Source organism: Xiphophorus maculatus, chromosome 20 (assembly GCF_002775205.1).
Source record: "Xiphophorus maculatus strain JP 163 A chromosome 20, X_maculatus-5.0-male, whole genome shotgun sequence".
Taxonomy (NCBI): Eukaryota; Metazoa; Chordata; class Actinopteri; order Cyprinodontiformes; family Poeciliidae; genus Xiphophorus; species Xiphophorus maculatus.
In genome coordinates this window covers 31915117-31939813 of record NC_036462.1, presented here as the reverse complement: position 1 = coordinate 31939813, position 24697 = coordinate 31915117, and the positions used below count along the sequence as shown (strand labels likewise).

Sequence of the window (24697 nt, the reverse complement as noted above, 5' to 3'; positions counted from 1 at the left end):
TGATCAGTCCCTGCTGAAAGTTTACGTAGTACTTTTAAATTCACTTCTTTCTTTTTTTTTTTCAAATTCTTGATTTTAAACTTTTGATTAAGCGGGTTTTTTGTGCTAGGACGATGTGCTTTCTCAGCCGTATCAAAATAAATATATTTCGCAAAACTGCATTTTTTCCCGCGATGAAAGGTGCCCAATAATGCATTCTAAAGCAAATCCAATTATTGTAACACGCCATTTTCTTTTATTCATCCATCCACAGTGAAGACCTTGAGAAGTAAGAAAAAAAAAAAAGTAGACGCCACATTGACACACTCACACCTGCACACGTCACAGCTCCTCTTTTCCACTTTTGCTCTCAGAGGCTGACATTGAGTCTTTCTTGGAAGAACCTTTTATCGTCTTTTTAGCGGCAGGAGCTGCACCTTTTTTATTGCCCTGCTTCGCTTTCTGTTTTGCAGCTTTGGTGGCAGCTGCGGCCTTGGTTGCGTCTCCAGCTTTGTTTTTTGCCTTTGCCGGAGCTTTGGCCTCAGCAGCAGGTTTGGTAGTCCTTTTTTTCTCAGCCGTGCCCTCTAGCCGATCGGCTGATTGTCCGGCAGAAGCTGCGTCCAGTTTCTTTTCCCGTTTATCCGCTGCCAACTGGCTAGCCTGTGAAGCAGCCGGCACAGACTCGCCGGAGTCCTGTGACTCTTTCTGGCTGAACTCTGCATTTACAGGTGTGGAAAACATGTTCAGCATGTCCTGAGCCTGGATTCTCTCCTGGTAAGGGCAAAAAAAAAAAAAAGAGGCAAATTTAAAAGAACACCTCCAAATAAATCTTTTTTATTTGTTCACATTGAGCGAAGTCAGCGGACGAGTCTTAGATGCATTACCTTTTCTTCGTGAGTGGGATCCAAGGTGAACCACAGAGCCACCGCACATCTCTGACCTTTAGTGACGGCCCGGACGCCGTGAGGGTTTTCTTTCCCTGCTCCGAACCCGACAACGCGGCCGCAGCGGGGGTGAACCTCAGCCTGCAGAGGGCATGAAGACAAACGTTACAACGCAGGCGACACGCTCAGCACATTTAACATCGTCACAGTGCAGCATTTTACATCTATTTATAATATTAGGATTGTATGTGATGAACCATTGTGTCACACGTTGCACTATAAAGGAGATAAAGGACACGTTTATGTGCTTACAAAAATCTGAAAAGTGTGGCCATCAGTCAGTCACATTTTAAAATTTGACTTGATGGCAGGGTCTGTAACTAGCAAAGCAATGAAAATATATTGACAAAATAAGAAACATTTTGAATTCAAAATCCCTTTTTGTTGCTAAATGATAGATTAAACAAACACGTGACAAAAAATACATTTTTTGTTTCCAATCTTATTTATTATTTTAATCATCAGATTGGAGCAGAGTGATAGTCTATCCATTCGTCTTTCCAGTGTTTCAATAACTCCTGATCATTCATGAAACTTCTTCAGAAATGTGGATGTGGACGCCGACGTCGTTGGCATCGGGGACGTCTGTGATCGGTGCGTACCGGAAACACATGAATACAAAAGTTCAGAGTCTGGACTTTTGTGTGTAAAAAAATTTTTTATAAAAAAAAATTTGGTTAAACACGTTAAAATTTGTAATATGTTAAAAACCTACAGAATTGATTCATCGTAATTAACGTGTTAAACTCCCGGCCCTAATAAATTAGAACGGTGATTTCTTTGTTCACAGTGGTTTCTCTGTTTTCTCTCGTACTGCAGGTGCACAAGCAGACTGCTAGGGTCTTTTCTTTCTTGTGCTTCTTTCTCTGCTCCATTCTTATTTCCTTTCCTTTCCCGCCTCTCTCGCTTTCTTTTTCCCCCTCTTTTCTCTAGTGATTTCTGCAGTAATAAGCACGTTGTCACTTTGTTTAGTCTAAATAGTTAGCATAGTTAGCAACTGTATCTCATTAAGTCTGCATGTGTGATCTCTGTTTGTAAGAGTGTTCGTTTGGAGATAGAGGCCTAGTATTGCTTAAAACTATTATTCTGGCCATTAAGTTCAAAACGTAGTAAATGTTGCTGAATTTCACATTTGTAGTTACAACAAGGTTAAGTGGACCTCAGTATAAAAAGCGTTTTTGGACACTGTCTTCACCCCTCGTTCTGTTTCAGTGTTGTGCACAAACACATTTTAAACACTGCATTCATGAGTTCAGGTCACATTTTTGAGATATTGAGAACATTGGTGGTGTAGTGATATGTTGTGAATTTAAGCCGTTTCTTTTAGGGTAAACTTTGGATATTTAACTTTGGATAAGAAATACATTTATGTGCCCTAAATTTCTCTTCATTGCATAGTTTAATAATTGTAAAATAATTGTGTGAAAAGTACTTTATGTCCAAGACGACTTCTGCTTCCAGTTTTTGACCATTATTCTGAATTACGGTGGGTTTTTGACTTTGCAATAACAGCTTAAAGGGATAAAGAAAACTCCTGACAAATCTCATCTGCGTCATATTGATGCTAGTAAGAGGATTAAGAATGATCGCAGTAAAGACAGCAGCTAAAACAGACACTTTTTTGTCCAAGTTTTCTTTTCTGTGAATGAACGTATTAAAATATGCGAATAAGACATGTTTTAGGAATTTAACTCTCGAGCAAAGACAACGGGGAACAATAAAATAAAGGACAGGCAGTGGCACTAATAAATACACACACTTTATTTGAAATCAGAAAGAATTAGTCATAGTTGGATCTGTGTACTTAGTTCAAAATACGGTAGATGGTGAACTACGAACATTTTAACCTGGATGAACTCAATCGAGAACATGTTTTTGTTCTGAACACTAATCTTCCAGAAATGCCCCCTAGTTAGTGTCACTCATTTTCCCATCGGCCCCTGCTGTGGAGATGATGTGTTTAAGTGGAACTATTACTTACGGTGACTGTTTTTGCATCCAGCTCAGTGAAAATAAACTCTCCTCCCTCAAAGTCATCATTTAGATACAAGATGGCACTGAAAGAACGACACTGCAACGTTAGGCAGAAAACAAAAAACACAAAGGTCTCCTCAGAATGTTTTTTTTTTTTTTTGTTTTACCTCACCTGTAGTCTCTGTGAGTGTAAGCAGGAGGTTCTTTTTTACACTGATTGAGGTCGGAAACCAGGACACAGTTGTCGGCGTGAACAGGATGGCTCAGGTCCTTCCGGTCCTCCTGCTTTTCTGAATGAGCGGCGGCAGAAAGACAAGTTAACCATCCCACTGTCACACGACCTCTGACCTACAGCGCATCAGGCTGACAAATCCAGGTGGAGTAACAATAGTGCCATGGAAAAGTATTTTGCTGCTTACATATTTCTTCCGTTTTTGCTTCTACTTTTTTTTTTTTGGCTCACCGTAACTAAGTGCAGAAATTTGCAGCAAAACCTGGGTTCAACTAAAAATTAGCTTATGAGAAACACCTCTAACATTAAATACCTTATTTTCTTCTTAAGTTGCAGAGAAAATATAATTTTTTTATGCCTTCTGGCATAATTTTGTCTGGATATTTTCATATCAGATTTTTTTTTTGCTCAATTTCCTTTTTAATAAATAAATTGCAAATGACAGAAAATATTTTCAAAAGTCAGTTGGAATGAAATCATCCCACCTGGTTTGCAAGAATGTTTAAGATGTCGCGCATAAAACTCATTTAAATATCAAGTCAAGATAATCTGAGGAAACACAAAATGCTGTTTTCACATTATCATGTTCTTTATTAACGGAAGTTAACTATTCAAGCAAATTTGGAAAACAAATGATTTGCATGTCAACCTAATATCTGCCATAAAGTGTTTATGATTAACTGGTAACACATGTTTTACTTTGCCAGGAAGAAATTTTGACCCGATCCTCTGTGCAGAATTGTATTAATTGAGCCACGCTGGGTGAATTGATCAAGGAAAGTCTCTGTAAGATCCTGCATCAGAATCTCAATTTCATGTAGTTTCAGACTTTGACTAGGCCACTCCTAAACCCTATTTATTTGAATCATTCAGATGTCGACTTACTGGTGTGCTTAGATCATATATGTGCTGCATATATATTTGCAGCGTTTAGGTTTAAGGTCACTGCATTTTCTGCTCTGCAGCAGATTTGTGGTAGCTGCATCAATATTAGCTTCATGTCAGTCTTACTATGTTAGACTCAATCCCCACCAAATTATTTAAGTAAGTGTTGTCTTTGATTATGGTGGAGCTACGATCTTATATGTGGAGGTAATTTCACTTTTGTGTTTTAATGGGAAGTAGCTGGCATTTGAGGCTTGGTCACGTTCATAAACTCTGTCATTAACTGGTGACAACAGTAAGGTTTGTGCTTTATAAACCAAAAAAAGCCCCACATTAAAATAACACACCCTGCACTACTGTTCATAAAAAAAAAAATTCTAACTTTACTCTTACATTAGACTGAACTAGTCTCATCACTAGAAACTGGAAGTGGTTTTTCCGTAAGCTGTGCAAGTCTCAGACAGAGAGCATGATCACCCCCTAGTGGCTGAGCTCACCATCGATGGCAGAGCGACACACCAGATGAGAGTAGGAGAAGTACAGAGGCGTGTCCAGTCGGAAGTAGGACTCCAACACCTTGCGGACTTTCTCACTCAGGTCGAAGAACATACGGGCGCTCTTCAGAGAAACCTTTCCCTCCTGGCCGAGCTGCGAAACATAAAAACACAATATAACGGCCAGCATGCAACGAGTCAAGCCTTTTACACGCAGAGAGAAGTTTGTGTGTAAATTTGTTCGGCATTCTGGGTAAATACAACCAAAACAAACGTCAGAATCTAATGCTGGTGGTGAGAAATGGCTCGAGGTATTTTACAAAAGAGAAATCCTACAACCTCTAGAATCTGGTGCCACACTATGTCTGTTTACATTTAGTGAAGAGGGAAGTTGAAGTTGCGCTCATGTTTCCTTCTAAGGTTTTTGTGTCGTTTCCTTCAGTGATTCTTGGTGCAGCGCCACCACAGGCGAGGAGGGGAACAGGTTTGTAATGACTGAATCGTTTGACACAATGTACTGTAGAGAGAAAGTGAACAGCACCAGCCGAAAATGCAACTTTGGTCCCCAATCAAACCGAGTTTACTGGACTATCAGGTGAGAAGACACACTTTAAAAATATATAATTATGTATCATATCCTAAAATAATAGCCTGAGTCTCATATTTTGGAAACAAAGAGCTTTTTTTTTTTTTTTTTTTTTTTTGGATTGTTGTTTTTTTTTCTTTTTACCATAATCACTTTTGTCAAAAATGACTTAGGCCATTATTTTCATGAAACTTATGAGGTTATAAAACTTATGTAATTCATATGTTTCCTGAAAATAATGGCCTAAGTCATTTTTGACAAAAGTGAAATTGGTAAAAAAAAAAAAATATATATATATATATATATATTTTTTTTTTTTTCTTTTTTACCATAATCACTTTTGTCAATAATGACCATTATTTTCAAGAAGGTGACCATATGTTTTCTACAACCCAGTCATTCACTACTCTGTAAAATAAAACATGTTTGTGATTGTGTGACAGTGTGGCGCTGCAGACCTTGATAGCCTTCAGGACAGTGACCCCCTGGAACATCTCACTAGGTGTGTGTGGGGATGGGTGGCCGCTGTAGCCGTCGCCTTTCAGAGCGGCAGCCTGGGAGAGGAGTGTAGGATCGTTACGCTGACGTGAGACGCTCTTTTGGTCAAATTCTCACAAAAGCCATCCAGGACGAAGCTCCTTTTCGCTTGGACTCACGTTGGAGAGGCGCTGCAGCTCCCTGCAGTCATCGTCGCTGATCACCTCGTCCAGCAGCACCCGCTGAGAGCCGTTCAGCTGCTTGGACGTCATGGTAACTCTGACGTTATCGTACAGCACTGCACCCCCTAGAGGAAGCAGGTCACAGTACATTTCTGTAGCTCTCGGATGAAGGGTCCCAGTGGACTCTGGCGTTTGAACGGTCACCTTCTTGGGGCGCGATTATCTTGGCCATGTCCGAAGAATCCTTCTTCTTCTCCTCAACCAGAGTTTCAATCTCCTTCATTAGGTTTCCGATCTCCTCCGTGATCCTCGCCGCAGTCTCTCTCTCGGCTCTGAGATACGCAGTCATTCCAGAGTGACAGAGGAGCAGATGGAGATTAGCATAACTCACACTGCAGGAGCTCGTGTGTAGGCCCGCAACTATCAATTCTTCTGACAGTTGGTTTTGGACTAATTTTGGTTTTGGAGCTTAGAAGGACGCGACAAACCACTATATCCTTCTTAGACAATGTAATAAATACACTAAAATGCTCATTCAATTGGCATTCGGATGTCCCCGGTGTGGGACAAAAAAATGCATATTTCTATTCCATGAATTCACTGTCGACTGGAGCAGAAACCCGGGGAAACTAAAACTATGCCACTTGAAGAGTTCTGGGCAGAACATGCTTACAGAGAAAGGCGTTTTGTCTTAAATGTAAATTGTGTATTAGTGTATATATATTTTTGTTGTTGTTTGTTGGTTTTTTTTTTGCTTTGTTTTGTTTTGTTTTATAATTTGTTTGTTTTTGGCTTCACTACTGCTCTGAGTGTGTTTTTCTTTCAGCAAATTGCCCTTTTCGAGCGAGTATACTCTAGTTAACGACGTACCAATTACTAAATAAGATTAATTCAACGATTTTTTACATCACAGCTCCTTTTTATATGTTGGATGTGGACATTAGGGCCACATGATGTGGCACGTTTCGCAGCAAACATGTAATTGTGGTGGGAAAATTGATGCCAGTTTAACAAAAGTATCCAAATACCTGATGAGCTGTTTGGTTGTTGGTGTTAGTACCTTTGTGTGTAATTTTACACATTTTTGATTTGTTTCCTGAAACTTCCCATTAAGAGCAAGATTGCGTGAAACGTTTCTGCAGGTTCAAGTCTAACACACGTGGGCTTTCTGCAGTAGCAAATATTCTGCCGAATAAAGTAAGAAATTCACATCCTTAAGACATGCAAACTGAAAACACACCTACTGTAATAGAAGTGTCAAGAATAAATTAACATTGCAATGCAATGCAATGCTTGGCTCATTTTGCCAAAGTGCCGTGAGTCTTACTTGTGTTTGTTCCTCAGCTTCTTTGGCATCACATCCTCTGGAGTCCAGGTGTCCTTGCAGTGACAACAACATTACATTTACATGGCAGAAAGAGAACATTCAGTTATCGGCGTTCCATAACGATAAGGCAAAACGGGATGCGGCCGTTTTTGTCTTCTCACCGGATCTACGAAGGTGATTCCAAAAGCTTCGTATCCAAAGTACAGCAGCTCCTTCTCCAGTATGGACTGCTGGATGTACTGCTTCACCACCTGGTTACAGAGCAGACACCAAATCCAAGCTTGTGACACATCTAATAAACACAAAGTCAGCTAATTATCAGTCATTTTACTATTGTTTGTGGTTCAAAATGTTTTGCTCGTTAGATAAGAGCCAAACTCTTTAGCCCTAAATTCATAGTAATAGTGATAAACTTGAAGGTACACTGCAAAAACACAACATCTTACCAAGTAGTATTGGTTTAGTTTCAAATGAAAATATCTTACACTTGAAATAAGACAAAACTAACTTAAAAATAACTTTTCAGCAGAACATTTGAGCAAATTTTGAGTCAGTAATTCCTTAATATTGATGAAAAATTACTTGTTCCAGTGACAGATTATTTCAATTATAACAGGATATTTTTTAGTGAAATAATCTGCCAATGAAACTAGTACTTCTTCATCAATATTAAAGAATTATTGACTTGAAACAAGCTGCTATATCTTTCTGAGAAGTTACTTGATAGCTAGAAACTAGATCAAAAATACTTGCAAAGATTTTGTGTTTTTGCAGGGTAGGACTGAGGCCAAAACAAACTGATCTACAAAGACATTTTCAAAGGTTCAGATTGTCTTACTCTAGAAAAATACATAGATAATTAAAAAAGAAAAAACATTTCAGGACTATTTCTTTTGATAAGCACATCGAAATGTTGATGCAAAAAATGATATTTTATACTGCAACTGAAGAACATGACATATTGATGAGCATCAAGCCAAAACTTAACCGATTTTCAAAAAAACAAAGTTGCCTCTTGATGGGGAGTTAACTGGTATTTTGTTTCTGTCGGCACATATTAAAAAGGTGGTAACACTGATAAAAATCGATCAAGCCAAGCGTTGTGAATGTAGCAGTACCTGTCTGGCTGATATGGCTGCGGCCTTTTCCTCACCCAGCACAGCAGAATAATAGTTGAGGTTCTGGTTCATCATCTCGTCCTCAGGGTGGAACAACAGGAAGGTCTTAGCACACTCTACGGCATGCTCATACTTCTCACCTGCAGAAAGGAAGAGGGGGGAGGAGCATCAGCATCATCTGCTTCAGTCAGGTCGGGTTGCCTTGGGGTTGAGCTGGGTTGGGAGTTTTATTTTCTCATTTCAAGCTTTCTGAATGGAACAGTTTTCAGCAAATCATGAGTGCTGATGAGTGCCTTAACTTCTAGGTTAACTTCTGGAAGTTAAACACTCTTACTGTAATTTTAGGACGGAATTTTAACAAAGCAATATTTGCCCATTCTGCCTGGCAGAAGTTGTCCGGATCGCTCAGCTTGTGAGGACGATTCGTTTTATCCTACAGATATTCAAACCGAATAGTTCTCCAAAACATTTAGGCTCCATACTGCTCTAGAAATACATATCCAATTGTAACACATGTGTTTGAGGAGCCAGTCACTTAAAGACACGTGACTCTGCATCACCGCGCTGTACGCAGTAACTGCATTTAATCCTATTTTGATACTTACTGATATGCCTCGATGCTTTTATTTGACAAACAGTAGAGAAAAATAGTTTTAAAAAAATCCCCACAATGCCGACAGTTTCAGTTGGGTTTTTTTTTAAACATCATTGACTGGAATTTATCACAAAGATGAATCAGAATCCCGTCACAGTAAGGAATTTATCACGATAAACGATACGATAGATGTCCACCTCTAGTTGTAACGTGACAAAATGTGAAAACACACAACGGGTATCAGCTGCACTAGAGTGTTTGTACACCGACATTTGCTCAAGTCAGGCTTTATTTCACGTCAACAGGCTGACAGACTTACTGTTGTAGTAGGAGAACTGCAGGTAGTTGAAGTGAGAGGGCAGGAAGTCCTCGAAAGGAGCATCTCTGCCAGCAGCGGAGGCCAGTTCCACGGCGCAGTGCTGCTTGCAGTTCAGCAGCTGCATGTAGTGATCTGACAACAAACCGTCGCATTTACATGAGTGCCATCAAACATGAAACCGCGGCGTGCAAACGCATTTCACCTCCTCTGCCTCACCTGTCACGGCCTGGAACAGGTCGGCGCTGTACTCCATGTAGGCGTATCCGTCGAAGCGGTACCCCCCCTCACACAGAGCTCTGCACTCCTTGTAGGCGGTGAAGTATTCCTCCAGGGCGTTCTCAAAGTGTTTGGCTGCCAGTCCGAAAGAGTCGTCGCTATAGAAGCTCTTCCCCAGCAGAAACTCAGCCTGAGGAAAGACTCCACGTTACCGCTACCGATTTTGAAAACAATTTCCTGATCGGGTATCGGTTGTCAGGTATGTGTCTGATCTACAGAGTTGGGCCGAGCACCCAAAAATTAGACTCAAGTTAGAGTAGAACTACATCTAAATATTTTTATTCAAGTAAAATATGAACAAAATATTTCACTAGAATAAAAAGTAATGATCTAATAAATTACTCAAGCAAGAGTAAAAAATAATTTATTTAAAAATTACATCACCAGAAGGAGCAAAATATAAAGTTAAGTGGAAATAAGGACATAAATGACAATAATTCATATACATGACAAAAAAAAAAAACATTTTCCAAATCAGTTTCACTCAATAAAAAAACTTACAAAACCAACAAAAACTGCAGCTGTGTGTCTCTTTGGTAACGTTTTGATTAAAACGTGTTTGTTTTCCATTCTGTGGGTAGAAAATCCAGAAATTTTACTCAAGTAAAAGTAGAGACACTTCATAATAAAATGACTCAAGAAAAAAGCACAGCATAGTAAAAAAATACACCTAAAAGTACACTCTTTTGAAAATGTTACTCAAGTAAATGCAATTGAGTAAATGTAACTACCGTAGTTACCGCCAACTCTGCCGATGGAACGGCAGACCTCCTCAGTCTAATTCTTTGTCATTAAATAATAATTAAATATCAGAAGTGAAAAAAGAGGATTGGTGCATCTCTAGTTCTCACCATGTGTGGCTTCGCCTCCAGATCTCTGAAGTTCTCCTCCTCTACTCTTGCCATCATCCTGTAGTACTCCAGGTTCTGCTTCATCTCCAGGTGGTCTGGGTTGGCCTGGGAGAAGGTGTGGGCAGCTGCCACCGCCTTGTCCAGCTTATTGATCTGAAACGACACAGATCACTTCTGTTCACCGGACGTTCTTGGTGAAATAAATTCACAAAGCAGATGGAGAAGCACAGTGAAAGCCCTGCATCAGTCTGAGTAGAACTAAAACATTAATGTCTGTGTACTGGCAATTATGGAAACGGAAATGATTACGTTTGCCAAGGAGGTAGTCAATACATGGGATGAAGGTAAGCAGACAGCAGGTGTCAAATTTCATAGTTGCCGTAGAAATTTAAGAGTATCAGAAAAACCCTGCAGGTACAGTTAACACCAGTAGTTTACATACACCGAATAAAAAAAAAAATATATATATATATATAAACTATTTTTTTCACTGTCTGAGGTTAAATCAGACCAAACGTCTCTCGTTTTAGAGAGATAGAATATGTCAGAGACTTCTTTATTAATGTCTTCAAAATCAGAAGTCAACATACAGAATGATAACCATGTTTCTAGACCAGGAGAGAAATCCAAGATGGTGATTGCTATTGCCATGGGAACTGCTGATAGGTTAACTGACACATTTGAGTTAATTGGAGGCACACCTGTGGATGTATTTCAAGGCCACACCTGGAGCACTCTGCTTTCAGCTTTGACGTGATTGGAAAGTCACAAGAAGACGGCCAAGTTATCAGGAAGAGAACCGCAGAGCTGCACAAATCTGGTTCGTCCTTGGGAACAACGTTCACATGCTGATGTTTAACATGATGGGAATGTAAAACCATCAGACGGCTCAGGAAGGAGACGGCTTCTGTGTCCCTGAGGTGAACGAGTCTTGGTCCAAAATCTGCAAATCGACCCCAGAACAAAAGCCAGAGAATAATGGAAGATGCTGGCTGAAGCTGGTAAGACAGTCAGTGTCCACAGTGAAACTTGTTCTATACCAGTATGGGCTAAGAAGCCACTCGGCAAGGAAGAAGCAGTTGCTCTAAAAGAAACGTCAAAAAGTCCGACTGCAGTTTGCAAAAGCACGCAGAGACAAAGACTTTCATTTTTGGATGCATGATGAGACTAAAGTGGAACCAGAGGGGATCGCTTGTACGACCGGCAATACCATCCTCATGCTGTGGGGATGTTTTATGAAATAGATAGCATCATGAGGAAAGGATATTATGTGGGAATATTGAAGTTACATCTGTTATATACATGTTCTTCTTTTGTATATTGAAGTAACATCTAAAGGCATTAACCAGGAAGTTAAAGCTTGAGTACAGATGGATCTAAAAAAAAATGGACAATAAAGTCACAGTGGTTACAGGGTGAGTGTTTTAGCGCAGCCATGGCATAGTCCTGATCTCAGTCCTGTGGTGAAGCTGTTAGATCTGAACAGCTGTATGTAAACTTCTGGCTTCAACTGTGTTTGTCTATATCATAGATACAGACAGATACTCAAATCGATGGATGCAGAGGTCCCATAAGATGAATAAGGGATGTAGTTTTGTCTGTTTTACATATTTTTCTGCATTTTGCCAAACTGATATTATTTCTGACAACGTGTGTTGTGTTATTGTACATCTGACTGTGTGCAGTTTTTAAAATAATGCCGAGTTTTAAATGGGTAACACAGAATATTTTCACTTCATAGAAACCTAAAGAAGCCTTGAAAATAGTTAAAAATGAAACGACCGACTACCAAGAAGCGCACAGTTATTTTACAAACTCCAGCGTTTCCGCTATTTTCGACTCTTCAAACTACACAATGCTGAACTTCTACGTCCCAACGTCAGATTTGCGTAGAGGCAGAATTCAATTTAAGACGTGGCAGAGAAGTCTCCGTCCGAAGGAGGGGGCTGGGTGTCTACAAGGCAGACCTGTCTCAGCTCTGAATGAAAATATGAAATCCATAATCAAGCAGAAAGTTTACAATCCGACCATGAAGTTACCTTGAAATAGGCCACTTGTAGGTAGTTGTACGGAGTCCTCTTCCCAAACTCCAGCTCCACTTCCTCGCTGACTTGATGCAAAGTTGGAGAACCGAGTTTCTCGGTTTCGCACGAGTTCACACAGTCTGCCCGCTTCAGAATGTTCTGGAAAAAGCTTAGATCCTCCACCGAACCGGCACCGGGGATTGGCAATTCCAAGCCCCGCAAAGGCTCGCCGAGAGCGGACTGGTTGTCACAACGCAGCCGACACTGAACCTTCACGTTTCGGACCGCAGCTTTGTTCCTGAGGGCCTTCTCCATGTTCAGGATGACCGCCAGCCAGTCCCCTTTGTAGTAGGCTTCCACCGCCGCGTCGAAGAGGAAATCATACGGCACCAAAGTTGAGTTACTCAGACTGGAGTCTGGCCTGCAGAAGCCCGCAGTGAGCCAGAGACATGTCCAGATCAGCGCGCTGCGGGGTCCCATGATGGGGTCCGGAGCCAGGACAGCACAGAGAAGGAGGCCCTTCTCCCCCAGACAGGAACTTTAGTTTGGAGGCGGGATTGGACATTTGAGAACCCCTGTTCCACCCCCAACACCTTCAAAATATTTTACATACTGACACACACACAAAAAAGTACACAATTTTTATTATTATATTATTAAAGCTAAAAAAAACATTGGTCATGATATAATGATATAATGTTATTCCTTCATCAGAAACATGCATGGCGTGTTGCTTTGATTATTCCATGCATGTTTGAGAAATCCTTTAATCTCGCAGAGCAACCTTTCAACCCACAGCCACTTCAACAACTGTAGAGATGTTTGGTTTTGTGGACGTGTTACTTGAAATGATCAATGTAGCCCAGTGTGATATGAATTATGTTGCAGGTTTGTGAAGGGACTGGTGTCTATCTCCAGTGAGATCTGGTGACCTCGACGGGTCACCAGATAATCATAGTGAGAAACACGCACACTCGTATCGAAGGGAAATTTAGAGAAAAAATGAATCCAACAGTACGAACCGTGGGAGGAAGTCGGAATACTGGACAATTTTTATTATTTTTATTTATTTAAATTTTTTTTTTACAACATGGGGAAAATATCTTGTCAAAATCTGTTAGGACTGACATTAGAGCTTGTATTATTTTTAAATCAATATTAAGGAATTATTTACTTAAAACAGCTGATATATTTTTGTTGAATTGTTGCTTGTAAGTCAGTTTTGTCTCATTTCAAGTGTGCTAAGATATTTGCATGAGAATCTAGGGGAGAAAAAAAATACCTGGTAGGATTTTGTGTTTTTGCGGCGCACAAGTCCTTTTCAAGGTATTGCATTTATTACCGCATCAGTCCACAGAGGGGCGCTGTTGACGCATCACAGTTCAAAGTGTTCGCCAGCATCCATGTCTGGATGGAGGATTGCTCTGATTTCATGTCAAAGAATGAAACATTTCCCTTGGTGTGTGGATCGGGGGGAGGGGGAGGGGTTGACCTTCAGGATCAAAACCTAAAGGTCAAAAACTTCAGGGGATCTCGGAGCAGCTGACAAGGGGTCTTAACGAAACAATGTCAAGGAGTGATTTATATTGTTTAATTGTCTCAGGATAGACACGTGTCCCATTTACGATCCAGCTATACAATCTGTAGGAGCCATTTCTCATTTCCTGTGTTTATCGCCACCAGGGGGCGATATCATTTTGAGTTCTGAGTGTCTGATGGGGGATGGGGTTATTTAAGGTCAACCATGATTCTGTTCAGGTGTTAATGGGAAGAGGCAACAGTTTTCTACTGGTTTGGATTGATGTCGAATTTATGTGGATCTAAATGGAAATAGTAAGACAATGGACATTGTTCTGATGATAAATGACTTTATTATAAGTCAAACTGAAGATCGGCATTATGAATCAATTGAGTGCACAAAAAAACCACCGCCTTTCAGGAACAGCCACCAGTAGCCTAAAATATAGGATTTTAATTGAATCAATTTAATTAAAATCTCTTTAAAAAGAAATCTTACTGAAGCTATTTTCAGTCATAAAGTGAAACACGGCATTGTGTTTCTAGTTACATAAAATTGTTCAATAATGATCTGAAGGGTGACTGGGATAATCTTGTAATTCCTTCATTTGTTTTAGATGATATTAACATCTAATATCAATTCAAGGCCCTGTAGCACATGATGCCGTATGATGTAACTTCTCTCCAGCACTTAAAACTAGCAATGTAAGTCCCCCTTAAATCTTTGTGAAAGCTCAATTTCTCTTTGGACGTTTAGAAATATATAAATGTTTAGCCGTTCTTTAGGCACAAAATGCTGAGGTTTTAAATTCATATACTTCTAAATGTTACCAGCACCAGATCTAGGGGAATCTGAGCCAGTATCAAGTGCTGCACAGAAAATCAAAATCAAATTTTATTTGTATAGCACATTTCAGCAGCAAGGCATTTCAAAGTGCTTTACATCATTACAAACACAGAAACACAAAGCAACATAGAATCAATAATCAAAACACAGCATTAAGTCAAGTTCCATCAATAAATTTGTAATTGATTACATTTCAAATACAATTCTAAACAGGTGGGTTTTTAGTTGAGATTTAAAAGAAGTCAGTGTTTCAGCTGTTTTACAGTTTTCTGGAAGTTTGTTCCAAATTTGTGGTGCATAGATGCTGAAAGCTGCTTCTCCTTGTTTGGTCCTGGTTCTGGAGACGCAGAGCAGAACCAGAACCGGGAGACCTGAGAGGTTTGGAAGGTTGATACAACAACAGCAGATCTTTAATGTATTGTGGTGCTAAGCCGCTCAGTGATTTATAAACTAACAACAGTATTTTAAAGTCTATTCTTTGAGCTACAGGGAGCCAGTGGAGGGACTTTAAAACTGATGTTATGTGCTCTATCTTCCTGGTTTTAGTGAGAATGCCAGCAGCAGCATTCTGGATCAGCTGCAGCTGTTTGATTGATTTGTTGGACAGACCTGTGAAGACACTGTTGCAATAATCAAAACGACTGAAGATGAACGCATGGATGAGTTTCTCTAGATCTTGCTGAGACATTAGTCCTTTAATCCTGGAAATGTGCTTCAGGTGATAGAAGGCCGACTTTGTAACTGTCTTTATGTGGCTCTGGAGGTTCAGGTCAGAGTCCATCACTACTCCCAGGTTTGGGGCTGATCGCTGGTTTTCAGTTGTAATAACTGAAGCTGTGCATTGACTCTAGATCTATAACTCTAGATCGTTCCTCTTTAGGTCCAAAAATAATAACTTCAGTTTTGTTTCTGTTCAGCTGGAGAAAGTTTTGGCACATCCACACATTTATCTGTTCTAAGCATCTGTTCAGTGATTGGATGGGCTCTGAGTCACCTGGTGACATCATAATGTAGAGCTGTGTGTCATCTGCATAGTTAAGATAGCTAATATTATTTCCTGTTATAACCTGAGCTAGTGGGAGCATATAAATATTGAATAAAAGGGGTCCTAGGATTGAACCTTGGGGTACCCCACATGTGACCTTTGACCTCTTTGATGAAAAGGTTTCAATTGAAGGTCCAACAGAACCAGCACTGTGGTTCTGCCACAGTCCGTATTTATATGGATGTCATTGAACACTTTGACTAGGCCAGTCTCCGTGCTGTGGTGAGACTGGAAACCAGACTGGAAGGAGTCAAAGTGGTTGGTTATAGTTAGGAAGCTAGTTAATTGTTTACACACAGCTTTTTCAATAACTTTGCTGATGAATGGGAGGTCAGAGGTCAGCCTGTAATTCTGCAGTAGTGATTTGTCCAGATTGTTCTTTTTTATAAGTGGTTTGATTACTGCTGTTTTCAAAGCCTGGGGGGAAACGCCTGATGAGAGCAATGAGTTTACTATTTGGATCAGATCAGCAGCAACAACAGGCAGAACTTTCTTAAAGAAATGTTCTAGAGTTATAGATCTAGGACATCCAGACAGCAGGAACTGGAGCTTATTGACTTATAATTTCCTGTAGGGTTTTTTAATTAAGTAGTTAAAATTGGGTCATTTTTCCTGTATTTGTTTTGTTTGGGCACAGCATTGGTACTGACTTTATAGTGGATGTACAGATTAATCCTCTGATTTTTTGAATTTTCTCTGAAAAGAAGCTGGAAAACTGGTTGCAGGTGGCAATACATTGGAATTCAGGCGGTAACGTCACAGGAGGGTTTGTGATTCTGTCAACTGTTGCAAATAAAGCTCGAGCATTGTTAATGTTTTTGATTATGACATCTGCAAAGAAAGCCTCTCTTGCATGTTTTAGTGTTAAATGATAGTTACGTAGTTTTTCTTTATAGATGTCACAATGAACGTGGAGTTGAGTTTTACGCCATTTTCGTTCTGCCCTGCGGCAGAGTTGTCTTGCAGATCTAACTGTTTGTGCATTTCTCCATGGAGATTTCTTCCAGCAGACACAACCTTCATTTTAATTGGGGCAGTGGAATCAATAATATCTGAAACTTTAGACTGAAAATCATTTACCAACTTATCTACGTCATTACAGCTTAAGGGTGAGGAAGAAGAGTAGATTTGATTAAAAGTTTCTGCTGTGTTTTCACTGAGAGAACGTTTAGTAATGGTTGCTGTTTGTCCAAGTGGGTTAAAAGATAAAGAACTTTCAAAGATAACAGCAAAGTGATCCGACAGGGCGACATCAGTTACAGAGAGATTGGAAATATTCACACCCTTACTGATAAGCAGGTCCAGTGTGTGTCAACTGGAACATACATGCACACAACAAACACGTAGATATACGTAAGAAAAAAGAAAAAGACAACAGGCAAGACCAATTCTGATTCAAAAATAGGGGGTGTATTCATTTTTAATTTTTACTGTTTCTCAACCCATTACACTCTCCCCCGTTGTAAAAAATGTCTCCAGATATCTGGAATAGAATTAACAAATATAACCATGAAAAGTCAGGGTTGTCGCGTGAAATGTCTATCACTTGTAAAAGTGTCATTGCCCTAAAATGTCCATGTTGGCATACAGTCAGATGTAGCTTGGTAAGACATTATGGGGCAATGAAGACATGCAATCATCAGATTTACTCCAGGCTGCAATGAGTGATAGGATGGTTGACCAGCTGGTCATATGTGAGTAGCTCTCTAGGCTTTGCAGCTCTGGCTGACCTCCTTACTGGCAGCACGTCCTCCTCTGGTGTGTGCATGCCAGGTTCGGAACTATCCCCTCCATTTTCCACCTCATTCTCCATCGATGGTTCTCCGTACAGTTCTTCAGTCAGTACAGGCACAAATTCTGGGACAACCACTAACTGTTGAACTTTGCTGCTGCATTTCAGCATTTTGTGTTAAATGTCCTGCAGGCTGGAACTCTGAAGCTACTGCTCTGAGATTACTGTGGACATTTGGCTGAGGAACATGGGGGTGTACTTTACTCCTTTCATAAACAGGAACAGTTCTGAGGACATAGTTGTACTCTTCTTCCTCGTCAGAGTTTTCATATTTCTGCTCAACTGCCAGATTGTCATGTTTCTGTCATTCATTCTGTCTTCGCGTTTGGTTTGAGGATTTAATCCGTTCATCTTGTTCAAAGGGCAATTCATTAACAGGTAGCAGTAGATTACGATGCAAAACACGGAATGTTTTGTTTCCAGTTTCTGGTTGGCCCATCACTGATCCTGTGAACAACACTGAATATTTTTCTCCCAATAAGCACGGAGTTTCCCTGGACCACCTCTCTCAGATAGATTTCTTACAAGAACCAGCTCTCCTAGTTGTAATGCAACCCCTTTAACATGTCGATCATAATATTGTTTCCCTTTTGCAGAGGATTTTGCACTGTTCTCTGAATTTTATATGCCTCCTGCATCTGTGGAGCCCATTTTTGTGCATACTCATGTCTAGAATGTTGATTCTCTTCAGATTTTAAATCAAAAAGCAAATTAACTGGCAAACAGGGATCTCTGCCATACAGAAGAAAGAAAGGCGAGTAACCTGTAGACTCGTGTTTAGTACAATTGTGTGCATGAACTGTGTGTGGTAGGTGGTCTTTCCACTCAGATTTTTTTTCCTCATGCAGGGTGCAGAGCATCTGAAGAAGAGTTCGGTTTAGACTCTCAGCTGGGTTCCTCTGGGGATGATATGGAGTTGTTCGAGAATGGGTTATTCCTGCTAGCTGTTGGAGTCGGTGGAACAGATTGTTCTCAAACTCTTTTCCCTGGTCATGATGTAACTTTTCAGGGTAGCCAAAGCGGGGAATAAAGTCATAAAAAAATCTTCTCAGTTGCCGTTTTGCCTGATTTGCTCTTAGTTGCATAGGCTTGTGCGAAGCGAGTAAAATGATCAACCAGTACCAGAATGTACTCATAGCCACCTCTGCTTGGTTCAAGGTTCAAATGATCTATAGAAATGATCTCAAAAGGGTCGCTGGTTGTTATTGAACCCATTGTTTCTTTCTGAAGCTTGTTTGGTTGTTTCTGCTCGACACAACTGCACTGACGAATGACATGATCTTCAATGTCGTTTTGCATAAAAGGCCAATAAAACCTCTCTCTGGCAAGCTGGAGGACTTTGTCAGCACCAACATGCCCCATATCATCATGTAGCATTTTTAACACAGTTTGCTTCAGTTTACTGGGTAAAACTAGCTGTTTCCTGTGTCCTGTCTGTCTTTACAACACTTCCCTGTCCAATGTTAGTCTTTTCCACTCATTTACAAGCCTGCGTGTCTTTCGACCCATCTGACTCTTATCTTTACTGTTTGGCTTCCACCCTTTCATTTTCAGGTTTATCACCTCACAGGTGACAGCATCATCCCTCTGTGCCACACTAATATTATCTGGGGTAATAACTGGGGTGCCTTCAATGTTTGTGTCATCATCAATGCGCCGCAAACTGAATGCAGCCACCCATGGTACATCACCATCTCTCATAGCTTTGTCCCCCTGCCAGATTGCAGAGACCACCTCCGGGGGCATGACTTCTGTATATTCACTCAGATGATTCTCCAGAGTAACGTGAGAGGCTGTCAGCATCAGTATTAGTTTTTCCAGGTCTATACTTTATGGTGAAATGAAAGTCGGCTAAGTTTTGGAATTAGCTGAGTCAGGTTTCTGATTAGACTCTTTGGAGCTTTCTATGAGTTTGAACAATGGTCTAGCTACCCTGGAAAAGTCCTGAATGAAAGTGTGGTAATAGCCTAGGAAACCTAGTAGGGCCCTAACCTCTCCCTGTCAGGATCTGTGTTTTTCTGTGTTTATTTAGAGTTTTCTGTGTCCTTGAGTCTCTTCGTTGTCCTGTCTTCCCCTTGATTGTTCCCAGATGTGTCTCGTTCTATGATTACCCGCTGTGTATTTAACTCCACCTGTGTTCCTTGTTCCTCGTCAGGTCCTTGTCAATGTCTTGTCAATGCGTCTATGTGCGTGCTGCCTGTTGTTTGGACAGTGGTTTCATCATTAAATTACATTATTCATCTTACCTGGGTCCGCTGCGTCTGCCTCACCAACCCTCACCACACCACTTCATGACACTCCCACATTTTTTGGTTCTCTGTCTTTAAGTTGTCTCACCTCCTCAAGATCTTGTGGGTCAATCTGAACACCTTCACCAGTCACTAATCGGCCAACATATCTGACCTGACGTTTAAAAAAACTCACATTTTTTTGGTCGCAATTTGACACCACGCTCTCGCAGGCAGCGAAGCACAAGCCTCAAATCATCAATGTGATCCTGGAAAGTTCTGGAAAAACAAAGCACATCATCCAAATATGGAGAGCAGCACTCGTCCCTCAGACCATCAACGATCCCTTCCATGCACCTTTGGAAAGCAACTGGGGCTTTAGTAAGGCCAAATGGGAGGCGGAGCCACTCATACAAGCCCCAAGGTTTGCTGAATGCAGTCATGTGTCTTGAACTCTCATCAACAAAGCCTTGATGGTTTGCACTGCCTTGGTCAACTAGTGAAAACCACGAGTAACCCCCCAGATTGGATACGTGGACATGGGTGGCGGTCAGCAATAGTTCTTTGGTTCAGTTTTCTAAAATCAATACAAAGTCGTAAACTCTGATCTTTCTTTCTGAAGCAGACGACAGGATACGAATATGGTGAGGTGGATTTCCTAATCCAATCATGGTCAGAAAGATTTTGTACATATTCTTTCACCTCCTTATTTAGGGGTTTAGGAATTCCATTATAGGACATCTGGACAGGTGTTTTGTCCTTAAGGTGAATTTTCAACTGCAAATTTGGAATGCAGCCAATGTCAGAGTCATGCTTAGCAAAGACTTCCGACTCCTCATACAACATATCCCTGACTAATTTCTGCTCATTCTCCCCCAAGTGAGACAAATCAACAGCAGGATGCCACCTCAGACACGTCTCATCTTGTGTCTCACTGCTTTCTGGTATTAACTGTGCAATGCATGAGGTTACAGGAAGGTGAGGGGTCGTCCATGAATCATTTTGGTTGTACTGAACTGGATTCACTTCTATGACCTCTAAATTTCCTATAACTGTTCTCTGAAAAGGTAGATGTCATGTTTAGTGGGATTTTGAAAGGGGATTTTAACAACAGCTGTTTACTCACTGAGAAACTCAACAAGAGCTGGGAAAAGCTCTAGACCTTCAGGGCAATTATTCTCAACACTAGTCTGGAATGGCATTGAACCACCTCTTGGCCATTCCCTAATCTGCACTCCACTTCACAAATATGTCCTGCAGGGATGATCACACCTTTATTACCAGTCCTCACACTGCAATGGGGAGCCTCATCAGAGGTTGAAACCTGAAGGGCAGAAATCAAAGCCTCCACTGCTCTGTCAGTAACACTTAGAGTATCTTTAAGTAATGCAGTGATCTCAGCTCCATCTCTTTCTTCTGTGTTGGTTTTAATAATCTCTGCAATTACATTACTGCCTAACAGAGGACAGCTAAGGGGATTTAAAAAAGCAGAGCAGAGATTTAAAAACAAAAACACAGCTAAGAGTGAATTCCATAACCACTGAGCTGCTACCGAAATGTTTCTGCCCTCTCTGAGCTTCTCAACAAGACCATGAAAGTAGCGATTGTAGAGCTAGAGCATGTGAAGATTCTAAAAATAAATACAAACAAATGTTAAAATGAATGAACAGGAGGCCAAAACCTCTGTGTTTCAGTCTTTACATTTAAGGGCGTCAGAGTCATCTGGACTCTTACTTGTTCAAGACTCTTTAATAAAGACTGAATGGACTGGAAGTCTTCTCATTTAAGAGGAAAGCAAACATGTCTGTCATCAGCATAAAAACACATTTATTTGTGTTTCCTGAAGATGTCGCCCAAGGGAAGCAGACACTGTGGTTATTGTTTTTGGACAGCAGCGACTTCAGAGAATCCGACCCTTTAAACACAATGAGAGCAGACCTGCACCATGCAACCACATCCAACACCGCAAAGACTGAGGCCATCCAACCCAACAACACCGAGTGCTGCAAGACCAGATTTCTGTTTAAAACTACATATCGTGTTATTTTGTAACACTGTTTCGTTTCAATTTAATTCAGCTCTTTTCTATTCGGTTTTTATTGCATCGCTCCAATTCACGACAAATGTCGTCTCGAGACATTTTAATAAACAAGTTATTTCGATTCAGTCACATACACACACACACACACACACACACACACACACACACACACACACGCACACCAACACACGTTCCACCTGATCTTAGTTGTTAAACACTACAATGGTGCTTTATTGGTTTCACTTCGCTGCCAGTGTTTGTCTTCGGCTGAGTAATATTGTTGGTATCCACTGTTCTGTTTCTTGCTTTCACCAGAACTCATGTTTGTGCCGTCATTTGTAGATAAGCTTGTGTCACACGCCTTCTTCCCGGGTTCACCGGAGTTTATGCCTTGCAGCAACTTTGAGTTTTACTTCATCTGCTTGGATTTAGCCCGTTGTCTCTAAACGAAGGGCACAGAAAAGCAACCAGCGTTACAAAAGCCACCAAAAGTCTGATTTTCAAAGTACAATTCTTGCATTTTTAAAAAATATATATTTATTTAATCCAGTGAAACTTGAGCAGTGCTCTTATATTCTTACAGCACTTTAATATTTTCCACTTTATGACTCACACTTGGAGTTTCTGTCCATGCAAACGTTGGCCCCTACGCATAAAACATAAAGCATAAAGTCCTATTATAACGTCAATGCAGGCCACGTGACACGTGATCTTTTACTGCTTCTCTCTCTCTATCTCACCTCCTATGTTTCACAGATAGTTCCATGCTGGGTTTCTGTAATGGGTGATTTTATGATTTACCAGGCAGAGAGGTGTTAGAGGTCAGTTTAATGTATAACACAGGCGACTGGCTTTCTGACTGCATGTGTTTATCAAGTGGCAATGTGATGAGATCACGGCAGTAAAAAAGAAAGAAAGAAAAAAAAAATCTACCACTCCCTCTGTCGCCGGTATTTTTTCTGGCACAGATCAAGTGGTTTCCAGTAAGCTACGTGCAACACACAGACCTGGCAGCGTGCCAGCCTACCTGCTCGACAGGTATGTTGACTTTGTGGGAGGAGAAGTTGCTCTCACCTCTCTCTGTGTGTGTCAGAGTTGCTAAGTAGAGTGGTTAGATAATTAACCCATCCAACCTGGACGATTGGAAAACATCTCACAAGTCAACTTATAAAGTTTGGAAAGGCTGTAAAGAGAGAACAGTCATAAATGTTCACACGTTTAAGATTTTTAATCATAAAACATCTGAAACGTGTCGTCAGTTGTTGCTGTGAGTTTGTCAGAGAACATGTTGGATCTGACTGGATTCTTGCCGTTTTGCTTTTATCTCAGCAAACGGTGATTTTCAACCGGGACGAAATGGGTTATCTTCTTCAGACTTTACAATATGGCTCTCATTGAGGTCATAGAGAGTCCTACTGTGATCCCAAAGGCGCAATATGACACTATAGATAAACAAGGGCAGCGCAGTGATAGGGCTGTCAGATGCGTCGCCCCACGGCAAGCAGGTTTCTGGTGCATGACTTCGACTGCAGGCCCATGTGTCTGCATGCTTGCCCTGTGATGACAAAAAAGGTTTTAAGCAAATAAGTGACTAATTTCATCACAATGAATTTAAACCAGCAGCGGTCAGAAGGTCGTGCGGTTTTGGTAAATTGTAAATCTGCCGTATCAATAACGTCAGAAGAACAAACATTTTGCTTAGACTCACCTACTAGGTCAGGCTTATCTGCCCAGACTGAAGCTCCACCCGATGTGTTTTTGCAATGTGTTGTCATGCAACAGTAAAATAAAATAAATAAAAACTGTCTTGTCGTCGTTGGTGCAGTCGCAGAGATCGTGACGAGGCTCACAGTAATATCTTTAAGAGTGTTGAAAATTTGAATTCAGAGACCAAACTTTTACATTTTGGTTCATCTGAGGGAGGCAAAACTGAACCACAGTATTTAAAAAGATACATGTCTCTAGATAATGTTATGACAGCCCTTCCAAAGTGGTAGCTTAGTCACTGTTATTAGAACACGAAGACAATATACTCTGCTTTTGGAGACTGGTGTGTGACCAGTTCAGGCTCATCATATGGACATTTATCAAAGAGGTCTATAATACAGTGTTTGGTGTTATCTTAAAGGGGACTCTCTTGACTTTCATTTAATTTTCATCAGTGTTTAAGAGAGACTGAAAAACACTGATGAAAACAGTGGTCACTACAGCCTGTTAAAAAATAATAATAATAATTTTCCCCACTTTTCATCTAAGCTAAACTAGATACATTTCTTTTTAGCCCAGTGGTATCCAGTGACATCACTGACACGAGAGTTAACAACATGCAACTTTTCAAAAATGATGGCTATGCTTTGTCACGTTGAGATGGACCAAAACAATAAATGAATAAAAAAATATAGTGTGGTTTACGGACTAATTCAGATTAAAACCCACATGAGACTCATCAGTCATCCTGCTCCCTTCCTACAGAAAAACAAGACTACTGCAGAATTTATTACTGACCGGTTAGTTTTGTATTTGCAAATACAACCTGCATATGTAGCCACCGTGGCTCTGAACAGCTAGTCTTAATTGTGGCTCGCTAGAAGGTTCTGATGTTAAAGATGTTTTATGGGCATCTTTATTACTCCTTCCTCACTAGCGTGTTTTCTACTAACATGCTGAGTACGATTTGGCGTGACTGCGTTGGACATTTTTATTTGCTCAGTTGATGATTATCCAGCACATACTGTATGGCTAAAAAAAAAAAGGTTTTACTGCAAATCACATGAAGCTGTTGAAGCAATCAGTGAAAATTGTATTAAAATGTTCAATTTAAGGAGAAAAGTCCAAAATAAGTTTGGTTCAGTTCATGTATATGTTGCCAATTCACAATGCATGTCATCTTTAGCCACTTTACAGACAACTCATTTCAGTTCGGTCACTTTCCAAGTGATCCTAGTTATTAATAGTGCAATAAG

General features: G+C 40.5%; 1 protein-coding gene across 1 annotated transcript; it reads right to left on the bottom strand.

The window, feature by feature from the left end:
* Positions 1-215: 215 nt before the first annotated feature.
* On the bottom strand, positions 216-12801 carry p3h1 (prolyl 3-hydroxylase 1). Its single transcript, XM_005798264.2, has 15 exons — positions 12279-12801; positions 10240-10392; positions 9329-9518; positions 9113-9244; positions 8199-8338; positions 7242-7331; positions 7081-7133; positions 5958-6085; positions 5751-5878; positions 5553-5648; positions 4512-4662; positions 3070-3187; positions 2905-2980; positions 864-1004; positions 216-750 (listed from the first exon to the last, which is right to left on the bottom strand). Exons 1-15 carry the CDS (start codon positions 12741-12743, stop codon positions 322-324), a joined length of 2490 nt encoding a protein of 829 aa, XP_005798321.1. The 5' UTR covers positions 12744-12801; the 3' UTR covers positions 216-321.
* Positions 12802-24697: the final 11896 nt, after the last annotated feature.